Below are 21635 nucleotides of genomic sequence, written 5' to 3'. Positions count from 1 at the left end.
GAAGATCCTGTCGCAACGAAAAATGCCTTTGTTTTAACGATTGCCACTCCAATTCACGTCTGATGTCTGTGGCACTATCTCCCCTATTTCGCGATAATACAAAACGAGCGGCCCTTCTTTGTACTTTTTCGATGTCATCCGCCAGTCCCACCTGATGCACATCCCACACCGCACAGCAATACTCCAGGATAGGTTGGAAAAGCTTGGTGTAAGCTGTCTCTTTAGTAGACATATTGCACCTTCTAAGTGTTCTGCCAATGAATCGCAATCTTTGGTTTGCTCCACCCACAACATTATCTATGTGATCGTTCCAATTTAGGTTTTTTGTAATTGTAATCCCTAAGTATTTAGTTGAATTTACAGCCTTCAGATTTATGTGACTTATCGCGTAATCGAAATTTAGCTGATTTCTTTTAGTTCAAATGGCTCTGAGCACTATGGGACTTAACTTCTGAGGTCATCAGTCCCCTAGAACTTAGAACTAATTAAACCTAACTAACCTAAGGACAGCACACACATCCATGCCCGAGGCACAGATATATTATTAAAATCATTTTGCAATTCGTTTTGGTCATCTGATGACTTCACAAGACGGTAAATGGCAGCATCATCTGCAAACAATCTAAGACGGCTACTAAAATTGTCTCCTATGCCGTTAATACAGATCACGAACAACAGAAGTCCTAAACTCTTCCTTGGGGAACGCAGGATATTACTTCCGTTTTATTCGATGACTTACCGTCCAATATTAAGAACTGTGACCTTTCTGACAGGAAATCACGAATCCAGTCGCACAACAGAGGCGATATTCCATAGGCACGCAGTTTCATTAGAAGACGCTTGTGAGGAACGGTGTCGAAAGCCTTCTGGAAATCTAAAAATATGGAATCAATTTGGTATCCTCTGTCGATAGCGCTCATTACTTCATGAGTATAAGGAACTAGTTGATTTTCGCAAGAGCGATATTTTCTGAATCAGTGCTGTGTGTCAATAAATCGTTTTCTTCGAAGATACTTCATAATGTTCGAATACAGTATATGTTCCAAAACCCTACTGCAAATCGAGGTTAGTGATACGGGCCTGTAATTCAGCGGATTACTCCTACTTCCCTTTTTGGGTATTGGTGTGACTTGAGCAATTGCTAAATATGGAGCTATTATCAGCATACTCTGAGAGGAACCTGATTGGTATACAATCTGGACCGGAAGCCTTGCCTTTGTTAAGTGCTTTGCGACACCGAGGATATCTACTTCTATATTTCTCATCTTGGCAGTTGTTCTTGATTGGAATTCAGGAATATTTACATCGTCCCGTGAGGCGAAAGTTTGGTGGCTTGTTGCACAGCTGGAGGAGGAGAGGGGGACGCTACCATGACGCTGGGCGATTTTACAACTGCGGTGCTATATTTGAAGTTGCATGTCTGCTTGGCCATCTGCTCCGTGGAGCGAGATATAGCAAGAACAGTACTGTAGATTCCAGATGGCAGAACGCAGGGTTTCCGACTAGCCAACAACTTGCGAGCGACCAGGTAAGGCACTATTTCCTTCACCCGGATCTCCTGAACAGCCCGCTCATCGAGATACACGGGACAATCGCGAGAGGCGGCGGCATGGTCGCCATCGCAGTTGATACAGCGGGGAGAAGAAGGCGGACAATCGCCCTTCTGAGCATCCCTACCACGTTGCACATTTGGGTGGGTGTCGAAAGTACTCTCGAGTGTGATTGTAACGACGACAATGGTAGCAGCGCATTGGGTTCGGAATGTACAGTCGCACTGTGTTAACTTCATAGCCTGCTTTGTTCTTTGATGGAAGAACGACTCAAGTTTGTGTGGACACTAAAGACGAATCCACTTTTTTCGTCGCCTGATGGACAACAATGACACCCTAATCAGAGAGGTACGTTTGGATTTCTGCCTCAGTCAGACCATCGAGCAGCCTAGTGTAAATAACACCACTGGAAGAATTCAACGTTCGATGGGCCACGACACGAACACGATGGCCGTGGAGGAGCGAAGTGACAAGCAGTTGTGCTTTAGAATCTGAAGAAGTCTCCAAAAGCAAAGTGCCATTTCTTAAACGAAAGCAGGATTTCAAAGGGCCAGCAACTGCATCAACACCTTTCTTAATAATAAACTGATTTACCGTAACAAAGGACTGACCGTCTTCCATATGTGAAATCACGAGGAACCGTGGTACAGCTGGGAGGGTCTAGGAATCGTTAGCCTCATTCCGTATACGTTTAGTACACGTTGACTGAGATTATGATGTTTGACTCACTGCGAGAAAATCCCCATGACTGCCAGCATCTCCGATGGTGCGTTCCTTCCTACTGCCCCCCCCCCCCCCTTACAAAGGGCGTGCACCCGCCTAGGTGATTTTTCACACCTCAGGTCGCACCTCCCGAACATCTGACAGAGGGACCAGTCGGCAATTTAGGAAAGTAACAGCTCAGGCAGTCAATCCTTCCTGGGCTTGGCCTTTACCATGGGGTACATGCGAACCCTACCTGTCAACCCGGGGCTGGGAATTACGCGTTACCCAGTCACCTGTTACGCGGCAGACGTCTGAGCTGGCCTTCAGGAGCGCACAGGGAGGAAGAAGAAAAAGAGCAACGTTAAACGCCGAAGTGGAGGAGGGATAGACGGAGGGGAATGAAAGAATAAAGAAGGAATGAAAGGCAGTGGAGAGACTGAATATGCAGAACACATTTCCAACAACATCAAAATGGTTCAAATGGCTCTGAGCATTATGGGACTTAACATCTGAGGTCATCAGTCCCCTAGAACTTAGAACTACTTAAACCTAACTAACGTAAGGACAGCACACACATCCATGCCCGAGGCAGGATTCGAACCTGCGACCGTAGCGGTCGCGCAGTTCCAGACTGAAGCGCCTAGAACCGCTCGGCCACACCAGCTGGCCTCCAACAACATCCCAGACATGTTCCCCAAGGGACGGGAAGAAGAACAGCAAGAGGATAGACATGCGGCACGGAAGGGAAAAGATGCTGCAAAGGCAGGGGCCGGTGGTAGCCGAGCACGAACACGCCAAAGAGCGGCGAGCCCCCTGGGGACACAGTCGACAGTTAAGTAAACAGTATAACTATGTTTCGTTATGAAAATTAATGGGTGGATGAGATGTCATTCATTCTGAATAAAATGTTTAGTTTCTTCAATGTGTATTCCGTCCAATTACAGTTTCAAGTATTATCAATAGACACATATGTTTCACTGTGGGTGTTTTATCTCTCTCAATCATTCACGCGTCTCCAGGCAAAGACAAGTCAGGTATTTTTTTTAAAGTCTAACGAAATCAATAGGTATTTTATTTATCGAGAATAGGTCTGTTTATCATTATAAAGTGTAAAAGCCGGCGATTCTGTTTCGGCTTTGACAAGTGAACAGCAATGGGGAGGGTTTAAATGGAAAACTGCCTGACGAAACTGGAGTTGTTTTTAACAACAATCTGGAAACGAGGGTGGATTTAAATGGGGGAGCGGAGGGGGGCGGGGGGCACGAGGACAAGTGCCCGCAACTGCCCCACCCAGACAGAGAGAGAGAGAGAGAGAGAGAGAGAGAGAGAGAGAGAGAGAGAGAGAGAGAATCTCGGCACAATCAGAATTTTTACCTACGGGCAGCCCATGTAACTGAGCTTAAAAAATAAATAAATAGATAACAGAAAACATGGAATTAAAAAGTCCGACTTCTTACGTTATGCCCTAATTTCATTGTTTCTAGTTTCTTTTTTCAAGATTTACGATAAAAGTACAATAAAATACGACATAGTTTATTGTTTCGTGACTGCGTAGCAGATAAATGAGTTATTGAGTAGGTTTTACTCACTATGAAAGTAAACTTTAGATTTTTACTTTGTGAAAAATTTGTAAATTTTTAGGGCTGCGTTCTGGTTCACATATTCAGACATTTTCGGTAAATGCTGGATTCTTTTCCTAGTTAGTACGAAATAGTACTGCCGCCAGCTTTATTTGAAGCTACACGTTTCGATTTTCCATCACCGTCAGGCTACTTGCAAGCAATACTTTTGTTGTTCTATGCACCTTGACATTACGCCCAAGTTCTCTTGTTAGCAAATTGTACCTTGTGTCCTGCTTGGCGTTTTTATCAGGAACCAGCATATTTCAGTTATCATATAGCGCTTCTATCAGGAACCAACGTATTTCAGTTACCAGATAGCGCTTCACTTCATGCTGAAACCAGTAATCCGTAAGGTACCAATACTATGAATGTGAAAGTAACTCTGCCACCATTTCACGGTTGAATCACCAAATGAAATGCGGCTAGTTGAATACATTAACAGACATACACTATAACTAATCGATGGAGAACTTTCGGAAATGCTTTTAATTAGTGATATACAGCTATGCTTTGAACAGGCCCAGTCAGTAACACTACGAGAGGTTTGAAAAGTCCGTGCAAAGTCCGAGAGATGGTTCAAATGGCTCTGAGCACTATGGGACTTAACATCTATGGTAATCAGTCCCCTAGAACTTAGGACTACTTAAACCTAACTAACCAAAGGACATCACACAACACCCAGTCATCACGAGGCAGAGAAAATCCCTGACCCCGCCGGGAATCGAACCCGGGAACCCGGGCGTGGGAAGCGAGAACGCTACCGCACGACCACGAACTGCGGACCCGAGAGATGGCACCACCGGCGCGTATCGAGGTCATGTTTAGTTAGTAGCATCTTTGGAAAGAATGCACACCAAGTTTCAGCCATATTGGTCTATTTCTTTGTGTTTCGAATTCGTGTGAATCAAGGAAGTCGAGTGACTGTCAAAAAATGGACGAAGGAGGATTTCGTGTGGTGATTAAACATTATTTTATGAAAGGCAAAACGCCTCAGAAGACTAAAGAGAAGCTTGATAAACATTACAGTGACTCTGCACCTTCGATTAGAACAGTTGATAAGTGGTTTCAAAATTTCCAGAGGGGCCATATAGGCACAAGTGATGGTGAACGTTCTGCACGCCCTGTGGAGGTTACGACTCCAGGAATCATTGATGAAATCCATGATATGATGATGGATGACAGAAGAGTTAAGGTGTGTGAGATTTCTAGTGCTGTGGGCATCTCGAGTGAACGGGTACATAATATTTTGCATAAACATTTGGACTGAGAAAGCTATCCGCAAGATGGGTTCCGCGATTGCTCACGCTTGACCAAAAACGGAATCGTGTGAAGTGTTACAAGGATGGTTTCCAGCTGTTCACGAAGAATCTGCAGAACTTTAAGCATCGTTTCGTCACTGTGGATGAAACATTGCTACATTATTATACTCCTGAGACCAAATAACAACCTAAACAGTGGATTACCAAGGGAGAATCTGCACCAAAAAAGGTGAAGAACAGTCCTTCGGCCGGAAAGGTTATGCCGACTGTCTTTTGGGACTCCCAAGGGATAATCCGAGTCGAGGGACAAGAAAGGGAAGCAGTGGTTGGGAAGGGAGTGAGACAGGGATGTAGCCTCTCCCCGATGTTATTCAATCTGTATATTGAGCAAGCAGTAAAGGAAACAAAAGAAAAATTTGGAGTATGAATTAAATTCCACAGAGAAGAAATAAAAATTTTGAGGTTCGCCAATGACATTGTAATTCTGTCAGAGACAGCAAAGGACCTGGAAGAGCAGTTGAACGGAATGAACAGTGTCTTGAAAGGAGGATATAAGATGAACATCATCAAAAGCAAAACCAGAATAATGGAATGTAGTCGAATTAAATCGGGTGATGCTGCGGGAATTAGATTAGGAAATGAGACGCTTAAAGTAGTAAATGAGTATTGCTATTTGGGGAGCAAAATAACTGATGATGGTCGAAGTAGAGAGGATATAAAATGTAGACTGGCAATGGCAAGGAAAGCATTTCCGAAGAAGAGAAATTTGTTAACATCGAGTATAGATTTAAGTGTCAGGAAGTCGTTTCTGAAAGTATTTGTATGGAGTGTAGCCATTTATGGAAGTGAAACATGGACGATAAATAGTCTGGACAAGAAGAGAATAGAAGCTTTTGAAATGTGGTGCTACAGAAGAATGCTGAAGATTAGATGGGTAGATCACATAACAAATGAGGAGGTATTGAATAAAATTGGGGAGAAGAGAAATTTGTGGCACAACTTGACCAGAAGAAGGGATCGGTTGGTAGGACAGTTTCTGACGCATCAAGGGATCACCAATTTAGAATTGGAGGGCAGCGTGGAGGGTAAAAGTTGTAGAGGGAGACCAAGAGATGAATACACTAAGCAGATTCAGAAGGATGTAGGTTGCAGTAGGTACTGGGAGATGAAGAAGCTTGCACAGGATAGAGTAGCATGGAGAGCTGCATCAAACCAGTCTCTGGACAGAAGACCACAACACACAACACAATCCTCATTGACTATCTGGAAAGGGGTAAAAATATTACAGGTGCATATCATTCATCGTTATTGGACGGTTTGAAAACCGAGCTGCAAGATGAACGCCGGAGATTGTACCGCAAAAAAGTCCTTTTCCATCACGACAATGCACCAGCACACACCTCAGCAGTTGTGGTCGCAAAATTAATGGAAACAGGATACCAACTCGTTTCACATTCCCCCTATTCTCCAGACTTGGCTCCCTCGGGCTACTATTTGTTCCCCAATTTGAAGAAATGGCTGGAGGGACAAAGATTTTATTCAAATGAGGAGGTGATTGCAGCAACTAATAGCTATTTTGCAGGCTTGGACAATTCCTATTATTCGGAAGGGATCGACGAATTAGAGCATCGTTGGGCGAAGTGTATAAGTCTAAAACGAGACTTTGTCGAAAAATAAAAAAGGTTTACCCCAAACACGTAAGTAGTTTTTATTTTTGCACGGACTTTTCAAACGCCCCTCCTATCACTAATAGTTGGAGAACTTTCGAAAATGCTTACAGGTGGCATTCCGTTTAAGTAGCGATGTAGAGATATGCTTTTAACAGACCAACTGATCCAATTTTGAGATACAACCGGCAGAAGAGTATTCGTTTTGCGGCTTTGAACAGAGAACTATGAATTTGGCTACAAATGGGCGAAAATATGTCTCCAGTTGATGCCTATAAAAGAGAGACGGCGCTGCCAAATATTAGAATCTCTTGTCAGTAGTTGTGAATATTTTCTGTAGCAGTCAGCACTGCACAGATATCTTTCTCAACATTACGCCGTCTGGAGACCCATCTTCGCGGCAGGATGACATATCTTTTAAATGGACTGGCACTAATGCATATCCATCAAGATATTGCATCAATGATGACCGCTGAGGAAGTGTCAGATATCTCCTGCAGGAAACAAAAGAGGGAACTTCCATTGCATCATATGTAAGATAAAATTATAACTGTAACCAAATTTATATATATATATATATATATATATATATATATATATATATATGTGTGTGTGTGTGTGTGTGTGTGTGTGTGTGTGTGTGTGTGTTTTAAAATTAGTCTCACAAAGCCTATAGTGACATGTTCACCCTTCTGAACCTTGTGTCCCGTCCCCTCCCACCCAGAAAAAATCTGTATCCGCCCCTGCCTGGAAATGTGCACACACATGATGAAATCGTTTTCCTAAGCCCCATTTGATGTTCCAGCAGCTAGCATATGCTGTAGTTCCATACAAAAAATTATAGCTGAGCCTGTATCTATGTTGTAAAGGAAAAGAGGTTTCATCTTACAAGGGAAGGTCACGATGTGTTGTAGCGTATTATATTCATACATAGCGCAGTTAATAGAGCAACAAAATAGACATACACCATAAAAATTGTGTCTGATTTGGACCATTAGATCAGGAGATCTAGTCGTCACAGTTACGATGAGAATACTGTAAGTATGAGTGATTTATTACGCAAAAGGATTGTTTAAGACAAACAGTCAATAGTATGATATGAAACACTGTCACACAGAGTTTACTTACTGGAGTACACTACCGGAGGCAAAAAAGAATGCAAGCCAGCAATAACAGCAGAGTCAATGCATAGACAGTTCTCGCAGTGTGCACATATCATGAAAGCAGGTTGGTCACATTACTCACAGCAACACTCTACCGTTAACTGTTCTTCGAAGAAGTAATCTAAGTGTATCAAATACACCAGGGAAGTGTTTGGAGTAGCGACTGTAGCCGCGTGGAAAAAAGTTGATTAAGTTGGAGAATCGTGCCGCCGAGAACTGGATATACACAACGACTGAAGGCGTAAGAATTGGTCTCTACGCCGTATGTTAACGTCATTGTCAGAAGATACTGTAATTGTATCTGTGATAAACTTCAAAAAGTCTTGTATGGACCGAAAAAGAAAATGTGGGCAGCTTGCGCAGTGCCAGTGTACTTTGCTGCAGTCAACTTCTTGATTAATTCAGCCCCTCTAGGAACTGCAGAGTAGTACAGTTCGTCATATTTATTGGCTGCCCACGTGTCAACCAAAAGAAGGGCTTTAATTTTTATCTTGTATATCTGGCCACATACTTGTTATGGGAATACTTTTAAATCGCTCTTCGTCATATTAGCAGATTTGCTAGCAAACGCCTTGATGTTCGGTAAATTTATATTCATATTTGCAGGAAAAAGGCCGGTGGGCTCCGATACAAGGACACACACATGAGATAGCGGCGTACCATCCATCACAATCCCAGGTATTATAATAGAAGAGTGCGTGGTTGTCGATACGGATCCAACCACACCAAAGACATGTTCGTTTCCCTTCACTGCGAGAGTCCGTCTAGATCGTAGCTTGTTACCAAATCTTGATTGGTTGGTATTTTTATTTGATCTGGTGACAGATGTTTTTTTCTTGGTGAGAGACGTGATTTCTCTCATAGAATGATACGCTTTTTGTTGAATAATGGCATCCCCTTCAACCAACCGCTTGCTAACTGTGTGGGCTATTTTGCGAGAGACAATCTTATTCCTACTTTTAAATTTCTTTGCCCACGAGCTGGAAGCTTTGAACTGCACTGAACTGTGAGGATCATTTCTTTATTTTCAGTGCCCAAAGTCGCAATGTGCGGTCATCTGTTGTTGCGTTTTCCTGTCTCTTTGCTATAAAATGATCGCGTAATTCACGATTTATCACATCCTACAGATTTTTTTGGGTTTGACGAATGACGTCGTTTTAGCCTGTTTTCAAAGTTTTGTAACACAATCCTGGTCTTAATTTTCCTTTTCTGTGCCAACACTGTTTTAATATTCAGGCGCGGTGTCATACCAATTGCTAATCCAGGAAGACACAGACGGGGAAGATCAACATTTACAGCTTTATCCCTTGGTTGTTTTGTCCATATCTTGCACGCATAAGCCAGATTCCTTCTGGAAATTTCGTTCGTTTTCTTGGAGGTGATGGTAGATAAGATGGAGAGCTGCTTCCCGTGAAATCCGCCACTAGTTACATAGCTTCATCCCTCACTCACAAGGGGAGGCCACTACGTTGGGATCACGGAATTACTTCAAACTTTGTACATTTTTAGCTGGCCATTAAAACATCATGATGTCCAAGTGGTAACGTGCACTGCTCTGGAAATTGTGAGAAAATCGCAAGAGAAGTTTTACGCGTCTATTATGTAACTGACGTATCTGTGCGCAGGTACCGGACGTTAGAGCTCGTGGTGGTCAAGTGGTTAGCGTTCGAGTTTCGTAAGACAAACATGTATGAAGCGACGGTTCAAATTCCGCTGAAACCTTCATTTTTGTAGTACAAGTGTAAAATGTGTGATATTAAAAAAAACTGCACCTACGCTATCCGTTCTTGGTACATCAGCAACGTCTCACCGCTACGCAGGTTAACTGCCAAATAGGGCCTGCCTCTTGTCCACAGTTCGAAGCGTCGAGGTGCAAAACAGTTCACCTTATCAGATTGCATGTAGGTGTTTCTTAATTTAATTGTCTACAGGTATAAAAATGTCAGTTCTAATAATTAAATTTAATTAAAATAGTAAGTAGTCCAATACCATGCAAATACACGTGGTTTTATTAATTATATTACCTCTCAGATATCCTATAAATTTAATAATATGACCTGTGACGTAAAAATATAGATTAAAAATTAAGTTTGAGCGGGAGTCGAACCGTCGCTTCATAAACGGTCGTATTTCGTAGCTGGAACGCTAATCACTTCATCACCAAGAACTCTGTCCGCCCCCGGTAGCTGAGTGGTCAGCGTGACAGACTGTCAATCCAAAGGGCCCGGGTTAGATTCCCGGCTGGGTCGGAGATTTTCTCCGCTCAGGGACTGGGTGTTGTGTTGTCCTAATCATCATCATTTCATCCCCATCGACGCGCAGGTCGCCGAAGTGGCGTCAAATCGAAAGACCTGCACACGCGAACAGTCTACCCGACGGGAGGCCCTAGCCACACGACATTTCATTTCATACCAAGAACTCTCAACGCCCGGCAACTACGCACAGATAGATCAGTTACATAATACACGCGTAAAACTTCTCTTGCGGTTTTCTAGAAAGTGCCAAAGTACAGCACGTTACTGCTTGTACATTATGTTGTTTTAAAGTCCTACTGAAGGTGCACAAAGTTTGAAGGAAATCTGTGATCCCAACGTCGTAGCCTTCCTTTGTAACCTTCACTGTTACTGCGTGCCTCACTGGCCACACTTCTACACCACAAAACACAAACCCATCTGATGTATTGTGACCAATTTGAGAGCGATACGTAAATGGAGGGCTATAGCAGAAAGGGAAAACTCATTATCGCCCCACTTATTCCTCCCTCCACTGACAAAGAATTTTTCTTTCTAGTCAGTAATAAAACAAAAACAATTTTGTTCTATTGCTGACAACTACCGTGACGTTCCCATGTTAGCAGCATAGGCCTGTCTCGCTGCATATAGCGACGGAGTCTGGCTTGAGTGATTCGTTTGGCAGTGTTTACACGAAACAGCCGACTCTGACCACATTACTTTCCAATTTTTGGACATTTCTCGGTTTTTTCCCAAAAGGTTTCAACCTCAATATTAACAAGCGCTATATGAATTTATCTTTCCAAAAGCTATTGAATGCAGTTACGAAAACTATACGGTTCCACTAATAAGACTTAACACGCTCCTCCGCATATTATCACCTGCGATAAGCCTCGTTTCGATATCTGGAACCGTTCACGAAATAAAACGGGTGGTACGTCTTACGTGACACCCTGTATATACAGGGTGACAATTATTGAACTATATGAAATAAAATCACCATATCTTCTGGACGGTTTGTGTTACGACGTTCAAACTGCACGGTTGGCGGCGGGGCACGATGGGAATTAATATGCGCATGCCTGGTTTGGTTTAGCAACGAAGCCCACTTTCATTTGGATGGGTTCGTCAATAAGCAAAATTGGCGCATTTGGGGGACTGAGAATTCGCATTTCGCAATCGAGACGTCTCTTCCCCTCAACGAGTAACTCTGTGGTGTGCGATATCCAGACACGAAATAATCGGTGCGATATTCCTGGATGGCACTGTGACTACCGAACGGTACGTTAAATTTTTCGAAGACGATTTCGTCCCCATTATCCAAAGTGACCCTCATTTTCACAAGATGTGGTTCTTGCAAGACGGAGCTCGACCTCATCGAAGCAGGAGTGCTTGATGTCCTGCAAGAGCACTCTGGGGTACTGGGTGGCCACAGGCATGGGCCTCGATTGGCCGCCATATTCTCCGCCTCAGAACACATGCCACTCCTTTCTGTGGTTCTATATTAAAGACAAGGTATACAGCAATAACCCCAAAACCACTGCTGAGCTGACAACGGCCATATCATAATCTACATCCGAATATCTGTATTGACGCTTACAGTGTGTGCACAACGCAGTTTATGATTAATTTGCGTTTTTTTTATATGGTTTAGTAATTGTCACCTTGTACACAGAATCACACACTGAAACGTTCTAAGCACTGGTGTAATAGTGTGCTGGTCCCGCTTCGGAACGCAATACAGCTGCGATTTTGCGTGGCGTGGATAGGCAGGTTTCCAGGGGTATGTAGCACCAGATTTCTATGCCATAATAGCAGAAGAAAGGTTCCATTTTCGATGATTACAAGCAACAAGATCAAATGGAGTACCAAATTTCCCGAGGAATGGCACATCTAAACTTGAAATATAACGTTTTTTCTACCCTCCTATTTGACAGTCACCTCCCAATCGTTCCGAGAGACACAGGTCCACATTGATATGGATTTGTCCCACATAACTCGACAGTAAATCAGGTTTTCGATCTGAGACAAATCTAAGGAAAGAAACTGTATTTGTAATTGGAACACACCACTTATTCTACAATTTTAAAGCAGCTTATAAGGTGTGAATAGAAACGGAACTCCGTAGATGGAACGAATTTTGTGAGAAGTGGGTTGGTTGGTTAGTTACATGTTTCATAGATCATTTGAACGATTCTTTTATCGAAGTGCGGTGGAACGAGTCACTTTCACAGTACACACGATTAGTGTCAACATTAATGAAGACATTTTTTAGTCCTACTCATGCCACTGCAATACAGTAAAGGTTTCAGAAATATTGTCAGAGCCATTGGGTATTCACAATGATGTACACTTACTTGACTTCTTTTTAATGTAGCACTGGAATATGTAGTGACAAAGCTAGCTTGTCAAGCACAGGAACAAATTGGTATTATTAGTGCCACTTAAAGATTAGAGCATAGTTATAGGATCTCAAAAGGGTATTCGGGAAGAAAGTTGGATGTATGTACAGGTGTGTCGCAATAGTGTGTGGGAGGATGAGAGGTGTGTGAGATGAGACGTGTGATTGTGTGACTGTTGGTGAGAGACCAAGTGAGTGATGGAGAGAGTGAGACACAAGTGTTGTGGTGGGAGTGCAGTTATTCGGAGGTGGAGTGATAGACTGGTGTTTGATGGGGGGTGGGAGACATGAATGAGGGTCAGTGCGAGATATTTGTTTACTGGGAGAGGGGAAATGGGTGTGAGTTCATGACTATTGGCACACTCAGTAAATATGACTTCATCAATAACGACCATGCAACATACTTTGACACAAGATCGCCTCTTGTATGAATACTAATACCAGTTGACGCAGAAGGGATAAAGAAATATCTCAATAAACTGGTTCCGAGGAGATGAGAATCCAATGTAGGTTCTGTATTGAATACAGTCATCAGCTATGAACAATTTCAATGGACTTGTCCCTGTCGGGCACTGCAGGGGATGGTTGTAAAAACTCCATGAAGTCAGCAGTAGGAATCACTTGTGCATTCTAAATTTCTACCAGCTGCCCAGCTCTCAGAATGAATGTGTGTAGGGAGTTAAAATGATGGGGTAATATGGTTGAGCACCTCCTCATAAGTTACACATTTCTTTAGTCACTACTAGGGGAGGCTTGAGGTGGTGTATAGAGTGATGCCACTAGACAGAGAATGACTGGAAACGAATGATTTGAAGTGATGAATCATGCTACATCCTGTGGTAACCTGATGTAAGTGTTAGGTTTGGCGAATGCCTGAAGACCATTACCTGCCATCATGTGTGTTGCCAACAGTGAAGTACAGAATCAGTGATGTTAAGGTATGGCGGTGTTTTTCACAGTTAGGGTGTGGTCCCCTAATTGTACTTAATAAAACACTAACGCATAAGGAGGTGCACACATTTTACAACACTGTGTACTATGTAAAGTAGACAAACAGTTCGGAGATGATGATTGACTATGTCAGCATGACAGTGCACCCTGTCATAAAGCAGCACCTGTGAGGCACAATCAAATGCCTGAAGTGGACTGGCCTGCCCAGACTCCTGACCTGAACCCAATGGAACACCTTTTGCATAAGTCAGTACATGACTTCGCTCCAGACCAAAGTGTCCAACATCACTATCATTTCTAGTTTTGGCTCTTGTGGAAGAATGGTCTAACATTCCTCCACAGACATTCAGACACCTCATTTAAAGTGTCACCAGAAGAGTTCAAAGCTATTACAAAAGAGAAGAGTAGACACATCCCTTATTAAGTCCACTAATACTTTTGATGAGAGAGTGTATTTGTGGTCTGCGGCAGGATGACATTTTTGTTGCATACTTATCTCGGGGCAGAAAATGACATGTTCCAGATAGTTCTTTCTCAGCTTCTGTGTCCATAGCAGAATGAAACTGGCACTGAGAATTTATGGTTTCAGTAAAACTGTCAAGATTGTCACTTCACTGGTTGCCTACTCTTCTCACTATGCGACACTGGAAATAAGCCGACTCGATGCAGTTATTTACACCTTACAAATTATTCCTATTGAGAGAAATAACAATATAGGTTCACGAGAACACCAACTAGCATCAATGCTTTATAAGTAAAAATAAGGATAAATGTATGAAACAGTATTTACTAATATCATGGACAAAGTTAGACAATGTTTTTCACATTTAGATTACATGATGTAATGATGTTAAAATATAAGAAAATATCCACTGACATCTCTTCTGCTTCAACATAGTTAAGAGAAATAGCATTTTTCCCTTCACTACAAATGTATTACGACAAACAGCTCTTTTAGAAGCATTATTTACTAAACATTCAGGTAACCTAACATGGAGTAGAAGCATGTTGGGTTATGATGTTGGATGAATGAAATATAAGAAAATACATAGTAAAGGGCAGGATATTTTATGATTGGTATGTTTGGATTAAATGAGAGTACTGTATAAAGAATTATTGATGACTTACACTGGATAATTATGAAACAAGAACAGGAAGCTGACAAAATTCCCGTAATAAGCAAAAACAATGTACTAGGGTTCCCAGTTATCACCTTTATTTAAGGGTTATGATCAGATGATACTTTCTGTTGCACACATGTCTAAACTGTGAACTGAACATGCAGACCAAATGAAAAGACTGATTTCATTGGCTTACAGGACAGAGTGTTTAATGTCAGTTACATCAAATGACTGATAAGCACCTAAAGGACAGAATTATATTCTGTAAACCTTTTTTAAAAAATGTTATAGATATTTGAGAACATTACTTTGGCTAGAATGTCAATGAAAGAGAGAGATGGGCTAACATGTGGGAATTGCTATCTAATACGTGCAACAAGCAGCTCTTTGGCAGCATTTTTTGTATATGCAAATGATGATAGTGATGGAGTAATGAAGAGTTGTTGGTAAGGAAACTGGAACCCACCCTTATTTTCCACTGTTGTCTGAAACAACATCAGTCCTCAGTATTCGACATATAATGCAGTATACACTACACAAACAAAATGATTACAAACATCCAGTATCATTCAATAGTAATACAAAAGATTACAGTGATGGTTGTTTTTGTAGTTGTCTTTTTATTTGCTGCTGCTGCCACTGTTGTTTTTGTCATCATAATTGACATAACAGCAAACAATTTAGCCCTCCCAGGCAAAATGAGTGTTTACGACAATAGCATGTTCTGAAACTACTACACTACATGAGCTGCTGTATGCTCATTGCATTGTTGTTCCTTAACTTTTACATTCATTTCCAAGAAGGAGAGAGTACTATAACCAGTATAAGGTTGTACTTTGCATTGATTTTGTCATCTGTCCTATGTTCAAAGCAAAAGAAATAAGCCACAGACTTTTTTAAAGGAGCCAATTCAAGATTTGACAAAAATAAATTGGTAAATGCATAGAAAATTCAAATCTAAATAGTCATAGCAGCAGAGCAGCAGGAGCAGTAATAGAAGTAGTATGATTCTGTGTGTTAGTGAAGATGCCAACTACAGGAACTATGGTGGTACAATATATCTTAATAAGCAGTATCAAGTTATTAGAAAACAGTTATTCTAAAATGTTTCAGAATGACTGGGTTCTAGTCCACTGTTGCATTTTTTCAAGAAAGCAGCTTATGATTTAACCTCTTGCAACAAGATATAAGAAAAGAGTGTCAATGAAAAGTAGTCAAAGCTCTATCACCACAATTGACATAGTATTTGGTGAACACAAACTGTTTAAGTGTAATGAACACATTTCTGCATAATGATTTTTATGATCCCAAAGTGAGTGTGTATTCCTATCACTGGCTTATGCATTTGCAATTGGCAGTATTCTTCCTCCTTGAAATGGACTCTGGTTGATCAATGAATTCCAATAAGGGATTCTCTTGAAATCAGTCGTTATACCTGGCAAAAACTGCTAAAAAATCATGTTTGAAGAATGTGTGATGAGAATGTCCCATACAACTACAAGCACATTCATTATGCTCTTGTAATGCTCTAGCACGAGCCTCAACATCAGATTTGTATAAGGCTAAGAGTATGTAATCCCACCAATAAATACTTCACTGATTTAACTGAAGTAGGTGAAAACCTACATTTAATGTAGGAACTAGTATTATAACATGACTGTACGAATTTCACCTGAAAATAACTTTTAGTAATGCAGCTTGATCTTTCTCAATAACTTTTGTTAAAACTCAGATAACAGCTGGGGGTAAAGCTGATTCCTGCATGTGGTGCCTCTACATCAGTACCAGCTCTACAAATTCAGGTACTGAACTGAACATCAGCACTCTAGAAGCAATTCAGTGATCAACATTGTTTATAAAAAAACAGCTCTTTTCAGAGCCAAAACTGACCATCATCTAAATCAATACTGATGGACTGTCACCAAACACGGAAGAATTACTAAGTCAGGAGTGTCATGACCAGAATTGTGATTTAATATGCATCATGAAACTAATAGTGATTTGGCTCTTGTTGTTCCAAAATGAAAGTGATAAGCCTGGTGACTTAACATCACCATCGACAATATGGCAGTGCCACCTTCATCTAGCTTCATATTCAGTTTCTCACCATGAGAATATCAGTGGAGGGTGATATAGAAATTCTCACAGTAGAGGTGGGTAATTGTTCCATAATATCTGTTCATAAGTCCTCCCCCCATAGGCACTGAATTCAGATTTGTGGAACCAAGAAACTTCCAGCATCAATATATCAAGTTTGTGGTTGGCAACTTCAGTACCCATAATACTATATGGGGCTATTCAAATACTGACAAAAGTAGAGACACTGTAGCAGAATGAAAAGATCCATGTGATCTCAGCTGCTAAATGATAAACATCAAGCATCATTCAACAGTGCAAGATAGAGACGATGTCATTCTGATCTCATCTTTGTGAGTGAACAAATATCTGTTATTTATGAAATTAGTGGAAGAGGCAATTACCCACACACAACACCATCCTGTTGTATGCCAGATGTATTCTGCAATCCGACCACCAACAGTTCTTCTTTGAAAATGGTATAATTTTAAGAAAGCAGACTGGGAGAAGTTCACCTCTCCACTGGACAACAGCATCCTTAGTACTGAACTAGTTCCAGAATCATAAGACAACTCTGCAAACATTGTGAAGCATTGTTTCCATGTCTCAATCCCATCAGGCTGCAAATCACAATACAAAATAGGATCTAACTTCAGAAACTCATGAACATGAAAACTACCTTGATAATGATGCTTTTAGTGAAGTGACCTTATCAGTCAGAGAAGATCCATTAACAGTGATATCGAAGAAACAAGGATGATGCTTTGTGTAAATTGATGGGAGGAGATAAATCTGAGCACAAGCCGCCACGAAGTTTCGAGTCGTCTCAAGCACCTGAGTTGACCAATCAGAAAAGAATATACAAATGTAACACCAGACGAGAGTGCCTGTCAACTTGTAAATAAAGGTGAACTGGACCATCCTAAATCTAAGTCATATTACAAAATTGTACATGCAGAGGTAATGGAGACTAGTGAACTTTTACAGTATTTTCACATGGAAGAACCGAATGCAGCTATTAATATTTGTATGGCTGGCAAGGTAGCATGGCTAGATAACATCACAATGGAGTGGAGCACACACTTCGGTGATCAAGTACAAAAGTGGATTTTGGCACTTTTCATTAACTGCATAAAAGCCTGTTATATCCCCAAATATGAGTTAGTCCTAACTTAAAACCTGAAAAATCATCAGCTAAGCCAGAAATTAACAATATCCTTATTGCGCTGTCTGCTCAAAATCTTCAAGTGAATTTTGCTGAATTGCTTGATGAATTTCATGGAGCCAGTTCTAAAACAACAATAATGTTTCAGACCATGAAAAAGCTATACGTCTCTGGTCCTCAGTCACTCACAATTTATTGACAATGATTAGTAGCTGACCCAAAATGTATCTGGTGTAACACAACACGTGTAAGTGCCTGGAATATTCTCTTCACCGAGGTGTCAGTGAACAAATCAGAAGGTGACACACAAATATAACTGTTGCTGTTAAATAAGGCACAAAAATTAAAAACCAAACTACACTAAATGTATAGAACTCTTTGAAATCAATCATTCTGGTAATGCTGGAGACAAACAGAAAATTCTCAAGAGACATAATGTACACAGGTCAACTGAAGGTACCACTACCAGATGACAGCTTTGTTCTTCAACATAATGATGATGTGACAACACAGTGTGCAAACAGAAAGAGAAAAGAGTGCTGACAATATTTCTTTCATATCTGTATTAGTTTTTGGGACAGAGATTGCAAAGAATGGTAAGTAGGCCTAAAGTCTAGGTTGGAAGTTGACATTTGGTTGTAAGTTTACAAAGCCATGAAATGTGAATACAAAATCTTAAATGTGGTGACACGATGATCTGTAGCATATTCCAAGGTTGAGGCTACTTTGAAATGTGAGTGTGTGATTGAGTCAGTGATGTGGTATCAAACACTCCAATTAAGCCACATGATCCACGAACACCACTTCCAAATAATCTACTTTTCAGAACTTTTACAGTGCATTAAGAATCCATCCAGGATGAGTCAATGATGAAATTTGAATAGTCAAATACATCAGCCAGGGTAGCCAACAATTGAACTTTTCAGAAAATGTTAATATAAAACAATCAAAAATATATTGCTATAAAGAAAAACTACTAAGCTTGAGTGTGGCAGTATCTCCACCCTGTCTTCATTTACAAATTCAGGAGTGCTGTAATAGATCGATCTATATTCCTGATAAAGTAACGCTTACGGAAGAAAGTTTTAAGACAGTAAGGATCTGTGACCTGCTTTAAGTTCCAAAAGGTTTACTGCAGAGTTAAAATAAAATTGTGTAACACAAATCATCTAAGACAATATCTCCTCCCTTAACTTTCACTACAATTTGAGGACATGACAATCACTTGTTCACTCACCCACATATGTTTCTGCTGGTAATTTAGCTACAAAATAATTGGGCAGAATTTTTCTGGAGGGGTAAAATGAATAGGAGGAAGATGGTTGGAGAATACGAATACAAGTAAGCCCACATAGTATTGAAAATGTATCTAATACAACATAAGAATAACTCCTCTGGCCTTCTTACCAAAAATAAACAAGTGTAATAAGGAAGGACTGCTAAACAGAATGTGAAATAGGACAAGAAGAAGAGTATTCAGGGTTTTCATACCATATGTAAAATAGAGGGAGACAATTTTACTTGACTTTCTACAGTATTCTTTCAACCACTATGTGACATTCCCATTAAGAAAACAGAAACTACCAGTGGTTAACATACAATTTGGGAAACTTAATACATAAGAGTGAAAACCAAATACACTAAGGCAGAACACACTTTCTGAACTCCTCCTGCTGAGTCAGGATTATACCTGAAATGTGAAATATGCATGAGGCTCTTTTGCCAGCAGACCCCTTCTGGGAAGTTCAGCCACCTGATATAAGTCTTTTCATCTGATGCCACTTTGGTGACTTGGGCACCAATTAGGATTAAATAATGACCTCTCTCTCTCTCTCTCTCTCTCTCTCTCTCACACACACACACACACACACACACACACACACACACTCTCTGAGTTAGTTTGTAACTGAGCACAGGGCCCCATGAATAACAGTCAGTAATGCTAACAACAACACCACAAGCTGCTGACTATAGTACCAGAATAATTCAGTGTCTATCAAATTAATTATCTGAAGCATTGACTTCGGTACAAACCATTTTCAACTCAATCATAAACAAGATAAATCAGACAACTTACTGAAAGCAAACAGGAAGTCAAATGCTACTTTCACTCCATTGGAATTAAGAAAATAAAAGTTCATATTATGCCTCAGTGGTGCAAACTTTCATGCTGTAAGGTTTCAGAACAGAGAATTTACTACTCTTTCACATGAAATACTTACAAAAACAAGTAAACAAAATATATACTCATTTAAATCCAGTTCTGTGTATTCGGTGAGAGGGGGGGGGGGGGGGGTATGGCGAAAGAAAGAAAAGAGTCAAGGGGAAGTGCATTCACATCATCTGTATATACTGTTGTGCGAAAATTTAACTCAAAATTACTGAAATTACGACAATAGTTCTTATGTTCAGTGTAACTCCAGGAATACTTAGCAAAATAATGGAGGCTCTGCCAAGATCATTTTTCCCAAATTTCCAGCACAAATATATTACACAATAAGAAAATTATGAATCATGAAATGGAGAGGTCACACTAAATGCTTAGGCTTTAGCAAGCCACCACAAGATAAAATAAAATAGTATAAAGACAGAAAGGGCACGTGCTGCTACATTACTTAACCCTTAGACATAGTTCATCAAATGACAAAATTTACTGTTAGCTTCTACAAAGATAACAGAGATTAGAACCACGCCCATTTCTGCTCAGCTTATACACAACAAATTAAACTACTGCAGAGGCTTACGAAGAATTTGCCATAATTAGACAACTCAAAATCTTGCCCTGTGTTCCTAGAATAAATAAAAGTTTGCTGTTCAAATGATCAACGTTGTTTAAGCAGACACAGTTAAAAACTATCGCGAAAAATATTCAATAGGATACTGTAAAACTCGTCATGTTTACTGAATACATGCACAATCGAAGATCTACACATTCTGCCAATGCATAGGGTGTGCGCCTCCATATGATAAAATTGAACAAATTTCTATCAACGGCAATATAAATATATCAAAAGTACTTTCACACACCTGTGGAAGTCTAAAAGGATCTGCTTCTGTTGTCTCCGGAGGTCCGACGTAAGGAAGAGTTTGTAAATATCTACGAAAAATATACCACTGAACACTAAGGGTGATGCATATGCCGGCCACTAACGATATGAACCCTACGAACAACAACAATAACCACATGTTCCTGCAATTCTATTCTTTTGTAATCAAATCATCTCCCTCGTTTCTTTACTAGGATTGTAATCATCATCGAAATCTTCTTCTTTCCATGTCGTCGTCTGCTGTTGTCGGCACCGCACTGAATCAATTACAAGCCTTCGAAACAAATTATATGACGATGAGTGCTTATAGCGAACTCATTACTAGTATACAAAGAAGAAACATTACGCACAGGCTAAACATTAATTGCTAAACAAAACACCTTGTTTGACATTCTCACTACCACAATACACGGCGTTGACAATGCGTCGACCACGTTTTGTGTAACATCCTTGGATCCGAACTTCAAAGGTGTAGTGAGAACTACTCCATTGCTTACGAACCACAAAAAATAATTCAGCGCTCGAAGAACTCCTACGAAGAGCACCTACAATATAATTCGTAATTGAATGTTTAATAGTTATGTCTTGTTAATGCTTTGAACCAGGTACTTAGTTTATTGAGTTAAATACACAGCTACAGCATGACAGTTAATTGTAGGAGCGTCCATAGTCTGTAA

The 21635-nt window shown here is 40.6% G+C and overlaps 1 protein-coding gene across 2 annotated transcripts in view; it reads right to left on the bottom strand.

The window, feature by feature from the left end:
- The window catches only part of LOC126183707 (PDZ domain-containing protein 8), a 215048-nt gene extending 193654 nt beyond the window's left edge, over positions 1 to 21394 (bottom strand). For both annotated transcript variants that reach the window (XM_049925893.1, XM_049925894.1), the window contains exon 1: positions 20939 to 21394. In XM_049925893.1, coding sequence (XP_049781850.1) covers positions 20939 to 21097 — 159 coding nt within the window. In that variant the 5' untranslated portion in view covers positions 21098 to 21394. The remainder of the gene's footprint in view (positions 1 to 20938) is intronic.
- Positions 21395 to 21635: the final 241 nt, after the last annotated feature.

Source organism: Schistocerca cancellata, chromosome 4 (genome assembly GCF_023864275.1).
Source record: "Schistocerca cancellata isolate TAMUIC-IGC-003103 chromosome 4, iqSchCanc2.1, whole genome shotgun sequence".
Lineage (NCBI taxonomy): Eukaryota > Metazoa > Arthropoda > Insecta > Orthoptera > Acrididae > Schistocerca > Schistocerca cancellata.
Note: the sequence above shows the minus strand (reverse complement) of the source record. Positions and strands in the feature narration are given on the sequence as shown.